Source organism: Anomaloglossus baeobatrachus, chromosome 4 (genome assembly GCF_048569485.1).
Source record: "Anomaloglossus baeobatrachus isolate aAnoBae1 chromosome 4, aAnoBae1.hap1, whole genome shotgun sequence".
In the NCBI taxonomy this organism is placed as follows: Eukaryota; Metazoa; Chordata; class Amphibia; order Anura; family Aromobatidae; genus Anomaloglossus; species Anomaloglossus baeobatrachus.
Genome location: NC_134356.1, coordinates 616,282,386 through 616,302,609, shown reverse-complemented (window position 1 = coordinate 616,302,609; position 20,224 = coordinate 616,282,386). Strand labels below are relative to the sequence as shown.

The window sequence follows — 20,224 nt, the reverse complement described above, 5'->3', positions numbered from 1 at the left end:
CATCACCTGTCCGGGAAGAGACGCTGCGGCCGGCTGCGGGACCCGTCCATCCAGCCGTTTGGTTTACCGAGGACTTTGTGCATCTCTTGCTGAGTGAGTAAACCCGTGCCATCCGGCACCGCGCCGCGCTGTCCCTGCAACCCTGCACCTTACCTACCCTGCCTCCCCGTCACACCACCGGGCCCCGGGACCACCGACCCCTACCCACGGAGGGGGAAAACAACATCCCAGCTGCTCCCTACCATCGCTCCCGGGATCCCCGTCACCAGCAGCGGTGGTGCCCATCTTCACCACAACCCGTGGGTGGCGTCACGGACTAAATCCCCAAAAACCAACCACCCTTTTCACTCACGGGCGAGGAGCGCCGCTCGAGTCCCCGGATCCGGCCCACCGCTCGAGCCACCGAGCAGCAGCCGCAGCAGCGCCGGACCCGAGCGTTAGCGAGCGCAGCGGTGGCGTCCTCCCCGCCCGCGACATTTCCTTCTGAGCACTGCCATGTGCACAAACAGTAGTTACTGACTAGATATTGGGAAGAAATTGATTTAGAAATGTTTACGTCCATTTCCTTCTATTATTTCTTGTGAAAATTAAAATTTTGTGGCTAAAATAACTTTTTTTTTCTGTAAAAACGTAACTTTTCATTTTCCCATCCCAATCTATATATATAATTGCCTTATTCTGTCTGTCTGTCTGTCTGTCATGCTCCAAAATTGTGTCCTTACGGTGACACAAAGCTGATTGGCCGCTGGGCTCGCCATGGCCCCCCCCCCCGCACGGATTGGCCTCTCGCCCCGGCTCTCTGCAGGCCCCGCCCCACTCACGCAATGCACGCTCGCTCTGGCCCAACTGACACGGAGCTCCGACTCCCAGGTGAGTACACACACACACATCAGATCACACTCACTCTCACACACACCTCACACATCACATCCACACACTCACAACATCCTGGGATATCGCTTGCTTCTACACCGGCTCCGTCACGATCCCAGCAGCGCCAGACATAACCTTGCACTGCTGGGATCTTGACGGAGCCCGTGAACGCTGGTAACCATTATACACATCGGGTAACTAAGGTCCCTTGGTTACCCGATGTGTATCATAGTTACCAGTGTACACCGGCTCCGTCACGATCCCAGCAGCGCCAGACATAACCTTGCGATGCTGGGATCTTGACGGAGCCCGTGAACGCTGGTAACCATTATACACATCGGGTAACTAAGGTCCCTTAGTTACCCGATGTGTATCATAGTTACCAGTGTACACCGGCTCCCGATACACATGTGCAGGGAGCCGGCATTATACTCCTCTCCCCCCAGGACTACTCCTCCTATTACAGTCCTCCTATTATACTCCTCTCTGAGTATAATAGGAGAACTATTATAGCATGGGGGATGTAGCACGATGGGGAGTGCGCAGCATGGGGGATGTAGCACGATGGGGGGTGCGCAGCATGGGGGATGTAGCACGATGGGGGGTGCGCAGCATGGGGGATGTAGCACAATGGGGTGCGCAGCATGGGGGATGTAGCACGATGGGGAGTGCGCAGCATGGGGGATGTAGCACGATGGGGAGTGCGCAGCATGGGGGATGTAGCACGATGGGGAGTGCGCAGCATGGGGGATGTAGCACGATGGGGGATGTTGCACGATGGGGAGTGTGCAGCATGGGGGATGTAGCACGATGGGGAGTGCGCAGCATGGGGGATGTAGCACGATGGGGAGTGCGCAGCATGGGGGATGTAGCACGATGGGGAGGTGCGCAGCATGGGGGATGTAGCACGATGGGGAGTGTGCAGCATGGGGGATGTAGCACGATGGGGAGTGCGCAGCATGGCGGATGGAGCACGATGGCGGGGTGCGCAGCATGGGGGATGTAGCACGATGGGGAGTGCGCAGCATGGGGGATGTAGCACGATGGGGGATGTAGCACGATGGGGGATGTAGCACGATGAGGGGTGCGCAGCATGGGGGATGTAGCACGATGGGGAGTGCACAGCATGGGGGATGTAGCACGATGGCGGGTGCGCAGCATGGGGGATGTAGCACGATGGGGAGTGCGCAGCATGGGGGATGTAGCACGATGGGGAGTGCGCAGCATGGGGGATGGAGCATGATGGGGAGTGCGCAGCATGGAGGATGGAGCATGATGGGGAGTGCGCAGCATGGAGGATGGAGCACAATGGGGAGTGCGCAGCATGGGGGATGGAGCACGATGGGGGGTGCGCAGCATGGGGGATGGAGCACGATGGGGAATGCGCAGCATAGGGGATGGGGCATGATGGGGGATGGAGCACGATGGCGGGTGCGCAGCATGGGGGATGTAGCACGATGGGCAGTGCGCAGCATGGGGGATGTAGCACGATGGGGAATGTAGCACGATGGGGGGTGCGCAGCATGGGGGATGTAGCACGATGGGGAGTGCGCAGCATGGAGGATGTAGCACGATGGGGAGTGCGCAGCATGGGGGATGTAGCACAATGGGGGGTGCGCAGCATGGGGGATGTAGCACGATGGGGGGTGCGCAGCATGGGGGATGGAGCATGATGGGGAGTGCGCAGCATGGAGGATGGAGCACGATGGGGAGTGCGCAGCATGGAGGATGGAGCACGATGGGGGGTGCGCAGCATGGGGGATGAGGCACGATGGGGGGTGCGCAGCATGGGGGATGGAGCACGATGGGGAATGCGCAGCATAGGGGATGGGGCATGATGGGGGGTGCGCAGCATGGGGGATGGAGCACGATGGGAGGTGCACACCTCCCCCAACGCACACACACACACACACACACCGGGAACCACAAACACTGCCATACACAGACACCCACACACACAGACAACGCTGCACACACACAACACCCAACACACAAACACCGCGGCATACATAAATATACGCACATACCGCACAACACACACATTGCACAAAACATACCTCCCCCCAAAACACACCACACCCACACAAACCGCGCAACACACACACAACGCGACAGACACACAGCGCTCCACAAACAACGCAACACACATACAACACAGCTCTCACCCCCCGCCACACCCAGACAACACCCAGAACATGTACAGCGCCCTACACAAACACTTGGTAACTACACACAACAACATATATATATATACATATATATATATCTATATCTATATCTATAACAAAAATCATACATGAACTACACATGGTAGCACAAGGCATACATAAAACTAAACGTTTACCCAAAAATTAAATAATGACACGTAGGCAGTGTGTGGATGAAAAGTGGCCGTGATGGTTTATTAAGAGTTACCAATAAATTATAATTAATTCCAAGTATACTAATAAAATTGTAGAAAATTCATTAAAACAGACACATATAATAATAGTCCATTATAACCAACTAAGAAACTTCAACCAAATCCATCCAGAAGACCTGGGTGATTTTTCCACCAGGGCACGACTAGCCAGTCGTGACCCCCCCCAAACCCACCAGCCACTTCTCAATCACAGACTGCAAACCTAAATTAAATATATCCAAGCCTATTTCAGACAGATGGATCCCATCATGCCGGAATAAACCAGGAGAAAAATCTTCTAGATCCACATGACGATATGAAAAACCATTTAAGCTGCTTAAAAATTTTTCTAACTCCCTATTAATCCTTTTTCTTATTTTATTCATGAAAACAAACCCATCCATGTTCCAAATAAGACGAGGCACCATTTCTGAATAAACTAGCATACAATCTGGAAACTGATTTCTTATATGTAACCAGTCCCTGCGCATCTGAAATAACATATGAAGTGTGTTCAATTTACCAATGTCATTACCTCCCAAGTGGATGATGATTAAGTCCGGAGGAGGTGCTACCAACAACAACTCGTTCAATACGTCCACCAAACTTAACCATCTCAGACCTCTATACCCAAACCAAAATATTTGAAGCAACTCCTGGTGAAATGATAAATTCTCTGTGTAGATTCTGCGCTCGGCTCTCTTCCGAGCCCAATAAATGAAGGAATGGCCTACTATCCAGACTGTTAATAGTCCTAAAATAAAAAATGATTAAAACAATAAATTAGGACGAATATAAGACTTAAACCTCTTTGACTCCCAGCGTCCAATGTACTTTATTTTGTCATCACCTAGCCCGAGCATAGCCGCCTCCGTGGCAGCTCCAATCCTAAAAGAGTGGGAAGAAATTTGCATCGGACCAATATTCAATATAGCAAGACATTTCTTTAACACACTGTTAAATTGAAATATAGTAACTGGTTCCCCATTAGCATGAACCAAAAAGGAACCAGGCACCATGGGCCGATATTGTAACCAATTGACTACATTATTAAATGGACACAGGCACGAATCCATAATTTTATTCAATGTAATGAGACAACCTTTTCCGAGTTGATCGGTCTTAGACCTATTTAAAGTGATCAGTAGTTGATGATGTAATAACACTACATCACCGACAGATAAACCTGACCGCTGATTTTTGCTAATGCTCACCAACTCACTAATCCTTAACGCAGCGAAAAACATAAGGGTAAAAGCCGTTCTAAATAAACACGTCTCAAACTGGTCAAAGCACACTAATGGTAATGCATTCCATAGTTTTTCCAATAAATTAAAAGATATAGGACACCTCCTATCAGAATGATAGCTAGACCTCTTTAAACCCTTTAAAGCCTGTTTTACAGGAAAAAAGCTATTCAGTGGGGGATTACCATATAATTTCATAAAAAATGAAACTCCTGCAATAACTCTTGCTAAAGAAGCATAGCTGATCCTTTCTTTCAATAATTCCTGTACAAATAACAACGCTGAATCCCTTTTTGTTTCAAGAAAATTCACGTTTTTACTCACACAGAAATCACACCATTTTTTCCATGCGACTGAATAACCAGCCCATGTTCTACTAGCCAATGAGTCCTTAATGACACCAGTCAATAATCCCATAGAATGTCCCATAGATGAGGGGGGCAAGGGGTGTTGTTCCGGTCGGCATCGGGTAATAGAAGCCGAAACTTCTCCGACTGCTGACAAGAAAGAGAACCGGCTAAATTGTTATTTCTTCCATTAATGTAAGATGCTTTTAACCAGATGTTAAACCTCAAAGACATTAAAACAAGATGTCTCAGAATTTTAGATGCCCAAAAGCATTTTGACGACAAGGTGTTAATACAAAAAACTACCCCTTGACTATCTGACAGAAAAACTATCCTTTTATTTGCTAAGAGATGACCCCAGACAACAATGGCAACTAAAATGGGAAAAAGTTCTAGGACTACCAGGTTCTTCAGGACCTTGTTGCGTACCCAAGACTCAGGCCAACTCCCAGCAGACCAATGGCTATTCAAAACTACACCGTAGCCCATTGGACTAACCACATCGACATGCAGACCCACCGATTCAGAAGATCTAAAATCCTCCTGCCAGCAAGAAATCCCGTTAAAATCACGTAAAAATTCTGACCAAACCGATAAATCATCCTTTATATTCCTCGTGAGCCTAATATGAGAACGGGGGGACTTGAATCCTTTTGTCGCATCATATAAACTCCTGGAAAATACTCTACCCATCGGGATAATCCTTAATGCAAAATTCAATGAACCTAATAAAGACTGTAAGTCTTTCAAACAAGTTTTTTCTTTTCCCATCATTTCTTCAATCAACCACCTAAGTTTTAACACTTTGTCTCCAGGTAATAAACACTCCATTTTCTCTGAGTCAATCACAATCCCCAAAAATTCCAACCTACAGCATGGAAACACTGTCTTCTCATCCGCTAATGGTACTCCAAATAAACAAGCTAAATCAACAAATTTTTTTAACAAATCCAAACAAACTGAAGAATTACAATCACCAATAAACAAAAAATCATCTAGATAATGAATAACACCCCCTACTGGAACCTCAAATTGCAGTACCCACTGCAAAAAAGATGAAAACGCCTCAAAATACAAGCATGACAGCGAAAACCCCATCGGCAAGCACATATCATAATAAAATTTCTCTTCAAAACAAAAACCTAAAGAGTTAAAACCAGACGGGATAACCGGCAGTAACCGGAAGGCGGCTTTAATGTCCACCTTAGCCAATAAAGCATTCTTACCAAAACGCCTAAGTAAAGCTACCGCCATGTCAAAAGACGCATACTTCACTGACGTACTAGAAGCATCAATCTGATCATTAAGAGAACCTCCCGCAGGGTACGACAAATGATGAATAAGTCTGAAACTACCCTTCTCTTTTTTAGGTACTAAACCAAGCGGTGACACTCTAAAATTGACAAATGGCGGGGAGCTAAAAGGCCCAGCAACTCTGCCCGCTTCCACTTCCTTTGAAATTTTTTCCTTCACAATCAAAGGATGCTCCCTAACCGAAGCTAAATTTTCAAAAATACAACAACCAGAACCAGAAAACTCTGGGACAAAAAACCCATGTGTAAAACCCTCTCGAACCAGCTCACGTTTCTCCTTGTCTGGAAAAAGGTCGAGCCATGGCTGCATTTTTTCCACTCTCACTGGCGTCAGTACTTTTATTAAGCTGCTCTTTGAGGGAGGTCCCTTGGGAACTAGACTGAGCATTCTTTTTGAAACACTTTGACATAGGGTGAGTTCCTCCGCAAAATGAGCATTCATGCCGAAAGCGGCAATTATTTAACCATTTGCATGAACCCTCATTAAACGCAAAACACACCCCTTTTTTCATTACCTGGGAGTTAGGCCTTACTGAACTGTTCCTCTGAGGAAGCATTAGATTAAGCCAAAGGCCTACATCTTTCTCCCCCCATTTAATATGTGAATGCACTGATTTCTTTTGCCTAAATGATTCATCATATATCAACCATGCTGTGCCACCGAAATTACGGTAAGCCTCCAGTATGATATCCACATGCTGAAATAAACCACTGCATAAATTAGATCTTTTTTCTCCAAGTACAGCAGCATAGATAGAAAAAGACTGAATCCAATTATTGAATGATCTAAATATTTTTCGTCTATCATCATTATCCTACTTATCATCCTTCCTTTCCAATCTATGCTGCTGCACTGGAAGCAATGTAAACACATCAATAAACTCCCCATTCCAAATCTTTTCCTTAATAGAGGCGCTTAAGTGAAAACCTAAAGGCGATAATTCACAAGTAAGAGCCTCTTTAAGAAAAGAATCAGAAACCCCTGAAACCCTATTACTACCTGAACTAGTTGACAAAGGTAAATTAAAATTACCATTTTTAAAAACATCAAGCAATGTACTAACTACAACCTCCTTTACATCATTGGGGGAAATGTTGTGCACAGGGAAAGGGGTAGAAGATGTCTCACCCCTTGTGGCGTCCTGCCGACGAGAGCCTCCTCCAGATCCATCGTCGCTGAACCCAGCGCTGGCCACGTAAGGATCCTCTTCAGGGCAACTCTGGACTCCAGCCTCCCCTTCATGCCCAGTCTCTGGAGCGGGGATGTCGCTGACCCAGGCCCTGAGCGCCGCCGCTGCCCTAGAATTGCTCTTTTGCACGGGCAGCGGCTGAACACTCCGGCCTCTGCTGCGACCCCGTTCCCTGGGCGCCGCCATCTTCTTCCGGCTGCTCGGATCAGGTGACCTGCTGCGACTTCCTGTAGACAAGACGCCAGGCTCTTTCTGATGACGTTGCCGCTCTCGCGATGGTACCCCACGAGCTCCGGACACCGGCGTCTTCTTCCGCTCCGACCCTTTACTCCTCGTTGATGCTGCTGGCGGTGAGTAGATTTCCTTTCTCCTCCTTTTTCTCCGCAGGTTCTTCTCCACCGCCGCTGCCGCCGCTTCAGCTTCAGCTCCGGACTGTAACTCTTCTCCATGCCGCTCCTCCCGCGTAGTCACCGCTTCTTCACTTGCTTGTAGTGGTGGCGAACTGGCCGCCGCCAGGCAGGATCTAAGCCATTCTTCTCCGCCCCGCTCGCCGGCTCTCCTCAGCAGCTGCTCCAGAAGGTCGTTCATGCTTCTTCAATCTTCATCAGCTGGACTGACAGCTGACTGCTCTGACAGCCTTAAATACTCTTTATTCCCGCATAAATTATTAAAATAACCAATCACATTAGAGAAAAAAGAGCGCGCAACAGCTGGAAAAAAACGGCTCACACCAGCTGTTCGCATTACCTCATACAGCCTGAAACTATTCAAAACATTAACTCTTTCCTAACCACCCTATATCAAATAAATTCATTATGATGCCTGTGCGACCATGTCAAACCCCGCTAATCGCTATAGGGTTTTTTTTCAATACGTAAATTCTAGAATACCCGATGCGTAGAATCGGGCCACCTTCTAGTGTTATATAATCATGTGAAGCGTTTGTGGGTTCAATATACTGATCACACCTCTAGGTACGGTAATATCCTTGAGGGTGTGTAGTTTTTAGGTAATTTGTGGGGATTATTGTTCTACTGACAGTACAAGGGCACTACATATGCAGCATGGTGAAAAACTAGAGAACAGAAGGGAGTGCCAGTCTAGGAGCCCCATTCCCTAGTTATCCCTTAATACTTCATGACAATAAGTGTCATGATGACTATGGGATAGTGGGGAACCGAGTCTCCTAAGCTGACCCTCAAGCTAGGGGGCCCTATGCTATCCCTAACCTCAGGGATACTCCAGATGGTAGAGAAACCTGAGTCTCCTTTCTGACCCCCAGGGAGGGACAGGACAGGAGTGTGTTGAATACAACAGATAAAGACAGACAAGGGAAAACCAAAACTCTGTCACACAGCACGCACAAGAGATTCAGGAGACAAAACAAGATCAAGAAGGAAGTATAAAACAACAGAGGTAAACTTTACAACCACTGCAAGCAATAGGCACAACTTAAGCACAACTTTCACCAGAGTCTGAGACACCTCACAGACCAGCATAGAATAAACTATGGCTGGCATGGGTAGAAGGATTCTACTAGCATAAATAGGAGAGGAGCAAATGGGATTAGTATCCCCACAACATGTGATTAAAGGAGCAAGCAGACTTGCAGAGATTAAAGGTGGCTTTACACGCTACGATATCGTTAATGTTTTATCGTCGGGGTCATGTTGTTAGTGATGCACATCCGGTGTCATTAACTATATCGCAGCGTGTGACACTTACCAGCGACCTTAAGCGACCTCAAAAATGGTGAAAATCGTTCACCATGGAGAGGTCGTCCCAAACTCAAAAATCGGTAAGGGTTGTTTATCCATGTTGTTCATCGATCATTCGGCAGCACACATCGCTATGTGTGACACCACAGGAGCGAGGGACGTCTCCTTACCTGCCACCGGCCGCAATGCGGAAGGAAGAAGGTGGGCGGGATGTTACGTCCCGCTCATCTCCGCCCCTCCGCTTTGATTGGCCGGCCGCTTAGTGACGTCACGGTGACGTCAAACGTCCCTCCCCCTTGAGGGAGGGATTGTTCGGCAGTCACAGCGACGACGCCGACCAGGTAAGTGCGGGTGACGCTGCCGTAGCGATAATGTTCGCAGCGGCAGCGATCACACGATATCACATGGGCAACGGGGGTGGGTACTTACACGCTCGATATCGCTAGAAATTGCTAGAAATATCGTAGCGTGTAAAGCCACCTTAACTGTTGTTAGCCCGGCTTTGAATCAGAACACATCAGTTCGGCACCCGAGTCTGCCTGTGTTGATCACAGACACAAGAGAAACCATTGGGCAGAGTGTCAGAATCTGCAATCTGAATAGAGCCCAATGCCGCCATGACAGTTGGCGAAGTTTGTGCAAAACTCCGTGTGACAATAGGTAGAAAAGGATTGCCTTTATGACAGTGGCAGCTGCAATGTCCCCAGAACATGATGTTCCCACACCCACAGTGCCCTCCATTCATATATACCTTACCAGCTATTCTTCTGCTTCAGAGACAGAAAATATAAGACCTCAAAGAAACATGTGAGTGCTCTCTGGTGTCTCCCATGCAGTTTCCAGGTCCTGCAGTGTACAGAAGAGAGCTGCTACGTGCATATTACATATATAATAATCTGCAGCGCTTTACATCAACACTGTCCCCATTGGGGCTCACAATCTAATTTCCCTATCTGTATGTCTTTGAAGTGTGGGAGGAAACTAGAAATCCTGGAGAAAGCCCACACAAGTACGGGGAGAACACAAAAACTCCTTGCAAATGTCTTTTTGGGATCTGAACCCAGGACCACTGCGCTGCAAGAAAAATTGTGACATGCATTGCTGCAAATCTTTTGGGGTCTGTCTTTGTACATCTAGAGGCTGACATTTTTGCTCATTCATTGCAAAATATCTCTAGCTCAGTGAGATTGGATGGAGACATCTGCGATCAGCAATTTTCAAGTCTTGTCACAGATGCCTCAATAAGATTTAAATCTGGATTTTGACTGGGCCATTCACACACATGAACATGCTCTGACCTACACTATCCATTGTAGATCTGGTAGTATGTTTAGGGTCGTTGTCCTGCTGGAAGGTGACTCTACGCCCCAATCTAAAATTTTTTGCAGCCTTTAACAGGTTTTCCTCCAGGATTGCCCTGTCTTTAGCTCCATCCATCTTCCCATCAACTTCGACCAGCTTCCCTGTCCCTGCTGAAGAAAAGCCTTCCCACAGCAGGATGCTGCCACAATATGACAGTGGGAATGATGTTTTCAGTCTGATGTACAGTCTTTTCTTTCCACCACATACAGTGTGTCCACTCATATCCTGTCCACCGCCATTAACTTGAGAACGGCGGCAGCTATTGGCATAGAAGTGGTGTCTAGGAATAGTAAAGTAGCCATGCACTACGCAATGAAACCACCTACAGCGCCACCTGGTGGAAAACAACAGAGTTAGCATTTTTATCTCGAAAACAGAACAAGATAGAGAAAAAAGTTAATTAAAAAATTGTAGGGCATCATCATTTCAATACGAATCGACACCTTGCATACAGAAATGCTATGATATGAAACCCATTATCCCCCCCAAAACATTGAATGCTTCTCACGCATATGGCGCTCATTTACCTTTGATGCTCAAAGTGGCCACCGTCAGCTGCAATGCACATCTGGACTCTGCACAGCATACTGTATCTTGCTGCACGCTGTGCAATATGGTAGGCGACACGTTTCCACAAGCATCTGTGTTACGTCGTCGTAGGTCCTGCAATGTTGGTGGAGGGGTCGCATACACCTGCTGTTTAATGTGACCTCATAGAAAGAAGTCCAATGGGGTCAGGTCAGGTGAGCATGGAGGCCACTTCTGTACTGCCCCGCGCTCCGCTGCAGCCGAGCCGCTCGGATCCGGGCTCGTTTGTGGGTGGCTCGAGCGCCTCTGGACCAGGGGTCACTTCGCTCTGAAAGGGGCTGGCGCTTTGAGGGGGTTTAGGGTTACGTCCGAGGCCGTGTTTTTTGTTTGTTTAAGTTTGTGGCGCCACCCACGGGTTGTGGTGAATGTGGACACCACCGCTGCTGTTTACTAGGCACCCGGGGAAGATGTTGCGCAGCAAAGGTATTAACCCCTCCGTGGGCAGGGGTGATGGTCCCGGGATCCGTTGGGGATGGTATGTGGGTGCTTGGCGGTACAGGATGGTGCGTGGCCTGAGGGCACAGTTGTACTCACTATTACAGATACACAAGAGTCTCCGGTAAACCAAAAAGATGGTGGTCGGTGCACGCAGCCGGCTGCATCTGGTCCTCCACTCGGGTTGGTGGCCTCCGCCTTTCTCCTGCACCTTCTGTGTAGCTGTGGACAGCCCGTGCTTCAGCAACGGGAGTCCGCTCCCCAGCTTTCTGTGTGTCGGGAGAGCCCGTTTGCCCGCAGACGCTGGCCCGTGGGATCTCTTTGCCTGAGCTGTGGCTTTTTATCCCCCTCGGTGGGCTGTTGTCATCAGTCGGGACTTGAGTGGGGAAGGACCTAAAGTCCAGACCTCAATCAGTTAATTAACTTAGTCCGGTAGTTTCAGGACCAAGTTTCAGGGTCTGAGTAATCCCTCTTGTGCTCCGGTTTCTAGTCGGTTCCTCGGTTTGGTACCGGCGGGCCACCACCCTGCCCCAGTCCCTTACGGTTCCACCGAGCCGTCTTCCTGGCTCCTACAGGCTGGGGCCACCGTTTGCCTCCTAGCCAGAGGTGACTGGGCTCCAACCCAGACACCGGTTGTTAGACTGGGGCAGACCTGGGCACAGGTCTGCCTCTGCACTTGAACTTCACTACTCCATTGTCAAAACTGATCTAACTAGTTTCTCCTGCCTCAGGACCTGTGAACTCCTCAGTGGGCGTGTCCAACCACCTGGCCACGCCCCCTGGTGTGCCCATCAAATCCTGAGGGAGGTGACTAGGGTTTTAAAGGTGGCTGATGACACCTTTTTAGGAAACGGGTGTTATGCAAGGGCCTACCTGTGACTACCTGGCTAGTCCAGGGCGTCACACTTCACGCAGCCACCATACCCAATGACTTGAAGGAAGGTCTCCATGAGGTATCGCTTCACGTCCGCAGCCTTGTGAGTTTTATATGTTCTAATCATAGCATTTCTGTATGCAAGGTGTCGATATTGACTCTATCTCGTTCCGTTTTCGACATAAAAATGCTAACTCCGTTGTTTTCCACCAGGTGGCGCTATAGGCGGTTTCATTGCGTAGCGCATGGCTACTTTACTATACCTAGACACCACATCTATACCTATAGCTGCCGCCGTTCTCAAGTTAATGGCGGTGGACAGGATATGGGTGGACACACTGTATAGCGTTAGCCTAAAAAGTTCTACCTTGAACAGAGCACTTTCCACATGCTCACTGTGTCCCCTATATGGCTTTTTGCCAACTGAAAACAGGACTTCTTATTCTTTCTGTTCAAAAATTGCTTTCTTCTTGCCACTCATCCATAAAGACCAGATTTTTGTAGTGTATGACTAATAGCTGTCCTAGAATCATACAATCTTAGAATGTTAAAGTTGGAAGGGACCTCCAGGATCATCTCGTCGAACCCCCTGCTCAATACAGGATTCACTATATCATCCCACGCAGATCTCTGTCCAGTCTCTTTTTGAAGACTTCCATTAAGGGAAACTAAGTACCTATATAAAGATTCTCCCATCTGAGCTGTGGATCTCTGCAAGCTCTTCCAGTGTGACTATGGACCTCTTGGCTGCTTCTCTGATTAGAGCTCTCCTTGCTTAGGAAGTTAGTTTAAGTGGACTGTCATGTCTTGGCATTTTTGAAGTTGTGCCATACTCTTTCCATTTTTCGATGATGGATTGAACAGTACTCTGTGAAATGTTGAGACCTGCGTTATTTTTTGTAACCTAACCCAGCTTTAATCTTCCTCACAACTTTATCTCTGACCTGTATGGTGTGTTCCTTGGTTTTCTTGTTGCTGTTTGATCTTTAATGTTCTCAAACAAACCTCTTAGACCTTCACAGAACAGCTGTACTTTTTTTTTTTAGAGATATTAGATTATAGGGGGCAGAATACAAATGCACATCACAATTTTCAGGTTTATATTTTTAATATATTTAGAAAACCATGTAATATTTCCTTTACACTTCAAATACTTGATACTTGTGGAAACGTTCATGGAGTATGAATACTTTTTCCAAGGAACTGAATACAGTGAACCAGGTACCTAAAAATTTAACATGTCTCAGTATTGTTTTCAATTATATAATTCTCCATTTCCTTCTAATACAGGTTAAACTCCCTGAATACTACAAACCTTGGATGGACATAGCAGAACATTTAGCTGAACTAATTGAAACAAAGAAACTGCGAGATGAAGTCAGCAAGGTGAGAGTGTTTTTTTCAGGATTTTTATGGAATATACACAGTATTTATATATATATATATATATATATATATATATATATATACTAGCTGTACTACCCGGCTCTTCGGCCGGGTTAATAACTGCTGTTAACAAAATAGAATGTATTAACAAAAATGTATTCTGCACACAAAAACCAAAAAAACAAATAGATAGAAATGTAATTATTAAATTGTTGCCTATATTAACCAAACAGAGCTCTGATTAATTAACTGTAGCAAAATAGAAGCTATGCTGTGATTGGTTGCTATTGGCAGCCTGATAAATCTCCAGGCTACAGAAAGCCCTCCCCCTGACAGTATATATTAGCTCACACATACACATATAGACAGGTCATGTGACTGACAGCTGCCGTATTTCCTATGTGGTACATTTGTTATTCTTGTAGTTTGGCTGCTTATTAATCAGATTTTTATTTTTGAAGGATAATACCAGACTTGTGTGTGTTTAGGGCGATTATGTGGCGAGGTTGGTGTATGTGTGGCGCCCCTGAGGCTTCCGTCGCCACAGGTCATTGCACCCCATCCAGCGGTGTGATGCCCATTCTGGGTGAGGAAGGGAGTGAACACCGGTCCCCTGGTAAATCTACACTACACCCATTGCTAGGAACACACTGGGACCAGGGATAGTGGCAGAAACCCTCCCATGCTGCATGCTGGGAGGGGCCGTAAGACCCATCCCTGCTCCTATAGGGTAGATCAGAGCAACTGGGGAGGTGGGAGGAGCCACATGAGAGCAGACACAGAAAGGAAAGTCTAGTGTGAGTGTCGCGGGCGGGGAGGAGGGTGTCGGCACACTACGCTCGCCCCTTCTGCTCGGGTCCGGCGGTTGCTGCTCAGTGGTGGCTCGAGCTGTGGGCCGGATCCCGGGGGTTCTCGAGCGGCACTCCTCGCCCGTGAGTGAAAGGGGGGTGTTGGGTGTGGGGATAGTTTATTGTCCGTGACGCCACCCACGGTTGTGGTGATTTCACCACCGCTGCTCAATATGGGGATCCCGGGGATGGTGATGCGGAGCAGCCAGGTGTTGTGTTGCCCCTCCGTGGGTAGGGGTTGGTGATTCCGGGGCCCGGTGATGAGATGGGAGATGCAGGGCCTGGTGGGCGCAGGGACGCGGGGGCAGCGCTGTGCCTTGCGGCACTGTGGTACTCACTCAGCCTGAGACGTTGACTCAGTTTTACGGTAAACCACACGGCTGGAAAGACGGTTCCCACGGACGGCTGCACTTGCTCTCCCAGTAGGTGACGGTGATGTCCCTTTTCCTTGCACCTTTGTTTCTGTGTTGGTAGCGATGGGTTCCCACCGGTAACCCGCTCCCCGGCTTCAAGCTGGACCGGAGGAGCTCTACTCTTTGCCCGCAGGCGCTGGCCCTGAGAAACTGGTGCCCTGGTGGTGGCGGTGTTTCTGCTACAATGGTTGGGCTGTTGCCTTCAATCGGGACTTAGTTGTTGGGGGATCTGCGTCCCCTTCACTGACGGATTTGGCAAATTCTGGTGACTCCAAGCCTTGCCGGGGTCCGAGAGGCCCCTGCCCTGGTGCTGACTGTCCTTTGGTACACTGCTCCAGACCGCCGGGCCACTACCCGTCCACGGTCCTTCCAGGAACTTCCAAACTGTCCCCCTCCAGACAGTCACCGCCATTGCTGACCTTGCTGACCCTGTCCTGCACACAGCTGGACTCTCTTCAGGCTTTCTTTCTGTCACCTTTCACCTTCCTTCAACTTCTCCTACTCCTCCTTTACCACTTCCACTTTACTTCCTTTCACTTCCTCCTCCTAAACTCAACTTTTCTCGAGCCCTGCCTGGGCTAATCTTCCACTCCTTCCACTTCCTCCTCCAAACTCTATCTGCCTGGTACTTCCTGCCTCCAGGGCTGTGAACTCCTCGGTGGGCGGAGCCAACCGCCTGGCCCACCCCCTGGTGTGAACATCAGCCCCTGGAGGAAGGCAACAAGGATTTTGGTTAGCTTTGATGTACCTAACTGGGATGTAGGGTGTGGTGGTGCAATGACCTGTGACCCCTGGCTTGCCCAGGGCGTCACATTCCCCCTTAGCAAAATGCAGACCGTCCGCGGGCTGCCCGTCCAACACCGGTTTTATTTTTCTGCAAATGCATAAAAAGGTATAACATGGTAAAACAGTAACATATTTACATTTTCAATGAATCTTCCCATAACGGGAGGCACTTTTACTTAAACGTTTCAAACGGTTTACGGTTACGGTTTCCGCTCTCTCCCACCCAAGCAACCTGGCCCTGATGCTGCCCCTAAAGCCCAGGCAGCACCCCTTGACCCACAGTCCAGCACACGGTACCCGAGCGGGATCTGTCCTTCCCCTCCAGAGGGTAGCCACTGGTTCCTGTGGTGGCTGGGCCCCAGCCTGCTCTGCTGAGGGTCCTCCCTCCAACCTGCCTCTCCGGAGGCGGCATTGCGGAAAACGGTAACGGTAAACAACTTATTTACAAGCCACTAACGTTTGTGGTTGCCCTGCAAGTTCACGGGCTTGTCCATGGATAGTTCCCATGCAAAATAACTTTTTAAACGGTCCCCACTGGGACAACGGTGCCAGCTCCGGCCGGTTGCAAATCACTTTTTGACAATCAGGTTACTGTTCGGTAATCATTTTTCTTATCATTTTCTGTAAACCTTTTCAACTTTCAAACACAAAAACAACTCAGTGGTGGTCCCAACGGGGACTGGACAACGGTGCTCCGCTGCCCTACTCCAGGCCTTCAGCTTCATCCGAGGGAGGGGGTGCAGGACTCACTCTGCTCTCCTGGCTGCCCCGCAGTTTCACATCCAGGGCAAACCACCCCCTCTCTCCGCAGTGTCGGGTGTACTGAACAATGTCTCCCGGCATTAGGTTGCGGCCGGGATGCTCCTCAGGCAGGTGGGCATTCACATCCCGCCGGGCTACAAACACTTCGGCCTCCAGGCCCGGTTCATAGATAAACCCGTAGCCCCGGCGGACATCAAACCGCCTCACCTGCCCCTCGTACAGCGGACCCCGGACACGGAAGGTGGCCTGGCGGAGATTCTCCTTCTCCCTGATAGCTCGGGCCACCAGCTCGGCCTTCTTCCTCTCCCTCTCTCCGATCTCCAGGCCCAGCGGTACCGGCTCCCTATCCCAATACGGCGCTGCTGTGAGCTCCGGCGCACGGGTCGGGCCCTGCGGGACATTCTGGATATTGCCCACTGTCAGGAATCTGGGCGGCGTGTCCCGCGGTGTCTTGGCCTTGGGCGCTGCCTTACAGCAACAACCCGGCGCTACCTCAGCCGAGGTGTGGGGGATGGGCATAGGGGCTTTCCGCTGCTGGGCCTTCGGCTCGGAGCGGGTCATCGGCTCCGGCTCGGGGGATTTTTCAGGGGATGCCTCCGGTTCAGCCTTCGGGACCTTCCACGGCAACACCTCCGGTCTACTACGGGCTCCGGCTACAGGTCGGTCCGCCTGGGCGGGGACGCTGGGTATTGCTACCGGTTGCGGTGGTAGCAGGCCTAATGGCGGGGTCACGGCCTCCAGGACAGGTGGCGAGGGAGGCGGCGGGGGGAGAGGGCTTGGACCGGATCCCGCAGCCACGATGACCGGCCCTTCCAGGGCATCGGGGCGTGGGTCACTCACCCTCCCTTTCTCCGCTTCCTCCTCGCGTCTCCGCACGGTGGCTATAACGTCCGCCATGTCGGTCTCCCACTCCTCCATGAGGAGCTGCATCCTGACCTGCAGCCGTTGGTAGAGCTGCGCGGTCCGGATTTCCACCCACGCCGCGGTTCCAGGCGCGGGGGCTACGGTGTCGCGGGACGGCATCCACATGGCGACTTCTTCTTCCAGGAACGGTATGTCTGCAGAGTCCTGGCGTCCCTGCTTTTTATAGCTGCAGCTACATGCAGCCAGCCGCCATCGCGTCCCCCTTAGCTCTTTCCGGCCCCTCCTCTCTCGGGGCGGGGTTTTGGCCTTCGCGCCTCTGCTACTCGAGAAGACGCTCGAGCGGGAACTTTTCGCGCCAAAGATGGCGACTTCTGAAATTTTTCAGCCGGATACCTCCGGCGGTAACAAAGCGCACCTCTACCAAACGGCAGAGCGGTAAGATCCTGTTCGTGACGCCAAGTTGTCGCGGGCGGGGAGGAGGGTGTCGGCACACTACGCTCGCCCCTTCTGCTCGGGTCCGGCGGTTGCTGCTCAGTGGTGGCTCGAGCTGTGGGCCGGATCCCGGGGGTTCTCGAGCGGCACTCCTCGCCCGTGAATGAAAGGGGGGTGTTGGGTGTGGGGATAGTTTATTGTCCGTGACGCCACCCACGGTTGTGGTGATTTCACCACCGCTGCTCAATATGGGGATCCCGGGGATGGTGATGCGGAGCAGCCAGGTGTTGTGTTGCCCCTCCGTGGGTAGGGGTTGGTGATCCCGGTGCCCGGTGATGAGATGGGAGATGCAGGGCCTGGTGGGCGCAGGGACGCAGGGGCAGCGCTGTGCCTTGCGGCACTGTGGTACTCACTCAGCCTGAGACGTTGACACAGTTTTACGGTAAACCACACGGCTGGAAAGACGGTTCCCACGGACGGCTGCACTTGCTCTCCCAGTAGGTGACGGTGATGTCCCTTTTCCTTGCACCTTTGTTTCTGTGTTGGTAGCGATGGGTTCCCACCGGTAACCCGCTCCCCGGCTTCAAGCTGGACCGGAGGAGCTCTACTCTTTGCCCGCAGGCGCTGGCCCTGAGAAACTGGTGCCCTGGCGGTGGCGGTGTTTCTGCTACAATGGTTGGGCTGTTGCCTTCAATCGGGACTTGGTTGTTGGGGGATCTGCGTCCCCTTCACTGACGGATTTGGCAAATTCTGGCGACTCCAAGCCTTGCCGGGGACCGAGAGGCCCCTGCCCTGGTGCTGACTGTCCTTTGGTACACTGCTCCAGACCGCTGGGCCACTACCCGTCCGCGGTCCTTCCAGGAACTTCCAAACGGTCCCCCTCCAGACAGTCACCGCCGTTGCTAACCTTGCTGACCCTGTCCTGCACACAGCTGGACTCTCTTCAGGCTTTCTTTCTGTCACCTTTCACCTTCCTTCAACTTCTCCTACTCCTCCTTTACCACTTCCACTTTACTTCCTTTCACTTCCTCCTCCTAAACTCAACTTTTCTCGAGCCCTGCCTGGGCTAATCTTCCACTCCTTCCACTTCCTCCTCCAAACTCTATCTGCCTGGTACTTCCTGCCTCCAGGGCTGTGAACTCCTCGGTGGGCGGAGCCAACCGCCTGGCCCACCCCCTGGTGTGAACATCAGCCCCTGGAGGAAGGCAACAAGGATTTGGGTTAGCTTTGATGTACCTAACTGGGATGTAGGGTGTGGTGGTGCAATGACCTGTGACCCCTGGCTTGCCCAGGGCGTCACATGAGGAGATAGAGAGAGTGTGGGGAAGGAGGAGGAGGTCTGCAGGAGGCAGGCAAGGAGGAGAAGTGAAATGAAAGAAAGCTCCAAGTCAGTCAGGAGCTGAAAAGAAGAAAGAGACGCTTCCTGGTGAAGATCCTGGGACTCAGAGGGTCCAGGTGCCACCAAGCAGGGAACAGAAGGGGTCCCAGGGCCACGGGTAGCTGTAGAGCTGCGGTGGCCTGTTCCACAGGAACATCGGTGGAGGGATCAAGCTGCAACAGGGGACGGTCCCTAGAAACCGGAGGAGTGCAAAATCATCTCCAAACAGTAAAAACCGAGGCCCAAGGAAAGTTGTAAACTCCCCGGGCCACAGCGCACAGCAGAACTTCTAGAAAAGGGGTAATCAGCCGACAGGTGACCCCCCAGCCTGGAGGCTGTTGTGGAGGCCAAGCCAGGTTTACCCTACAAAAGGCAAGGCTTAGGAAGACAGCGGAAGACAGAGACACTTAAGAGAAGGGCACCGGGTTTTGCTCCAAGAATCACCCAGAAACGGCGGAGGTCCCTGACAGTGGTCCCAGCAGTCCAAGGGTTCCTGCCGGCCTTGACAAGAATTGTGAGTAAAGAACTTGAATTGCACCCTTGGAGTGGTCTCTGTTATTTTAGCTGCTTATACTTCCACTACACCATAGACTCTCACGAGCACCAACGGTGTGCCCCGGGGCATTGCTCCACCTGTGGGGAGCAGTACCATCATTGCTGCCATATCATCATCCCGGAGGCCTTACACAGCAGCGGCGGCTTAATAGCCGCATACCACAGGTGGCGTCACGAACACAAACTTTATTCACCCCCAACACTGCAGCCATATTTTATTGACACCCACCAGGGCCATGGAGTCGGGCCCCGCCACCACTGACGACCCCTGGACTAGTCCGGCCCGGCATCGGGTGTCCCATAGCCCTGGGGTGGGCGAGTCAACTTTGGCGTCACGAACAGGATTTCGTGCCCGGTCCCACCGGGTACTGTGCGCCTGAAGAATCGGGAAATAGCCTGTGTTTTACTGTGAGAGACTGCCGCCATTGAAGCCACTGAGCGTGGGAAGAAGG

General features: G+C 50.6%; 1 protein-coding gene across 3 annotated transcripts in view; it reads left to right on the top strand.

The window, feature by feature from the left end:
* Positions 1–20,224, top strand: part of IDO2 (indoleamine 2,3-dioxygenase 2) — a 125,537-nt gene that overhangs the window by 18,974 nt on the left and 86,339 nt on the right. For all 3 annotated transcript variants that reach the window (XM_075342948.1, XM_075342949.1, XM_075342950.1), the window contains exon 2: positions 13,639–13,734. In XM_075342948.1, the coding sequence (XP_075199063.1) occupies positions 13,639–13,734 (96 nt within the window). The remainder of the gene's footprint in view (positions 1–13,638; positions 13,735–20,224) is intronic.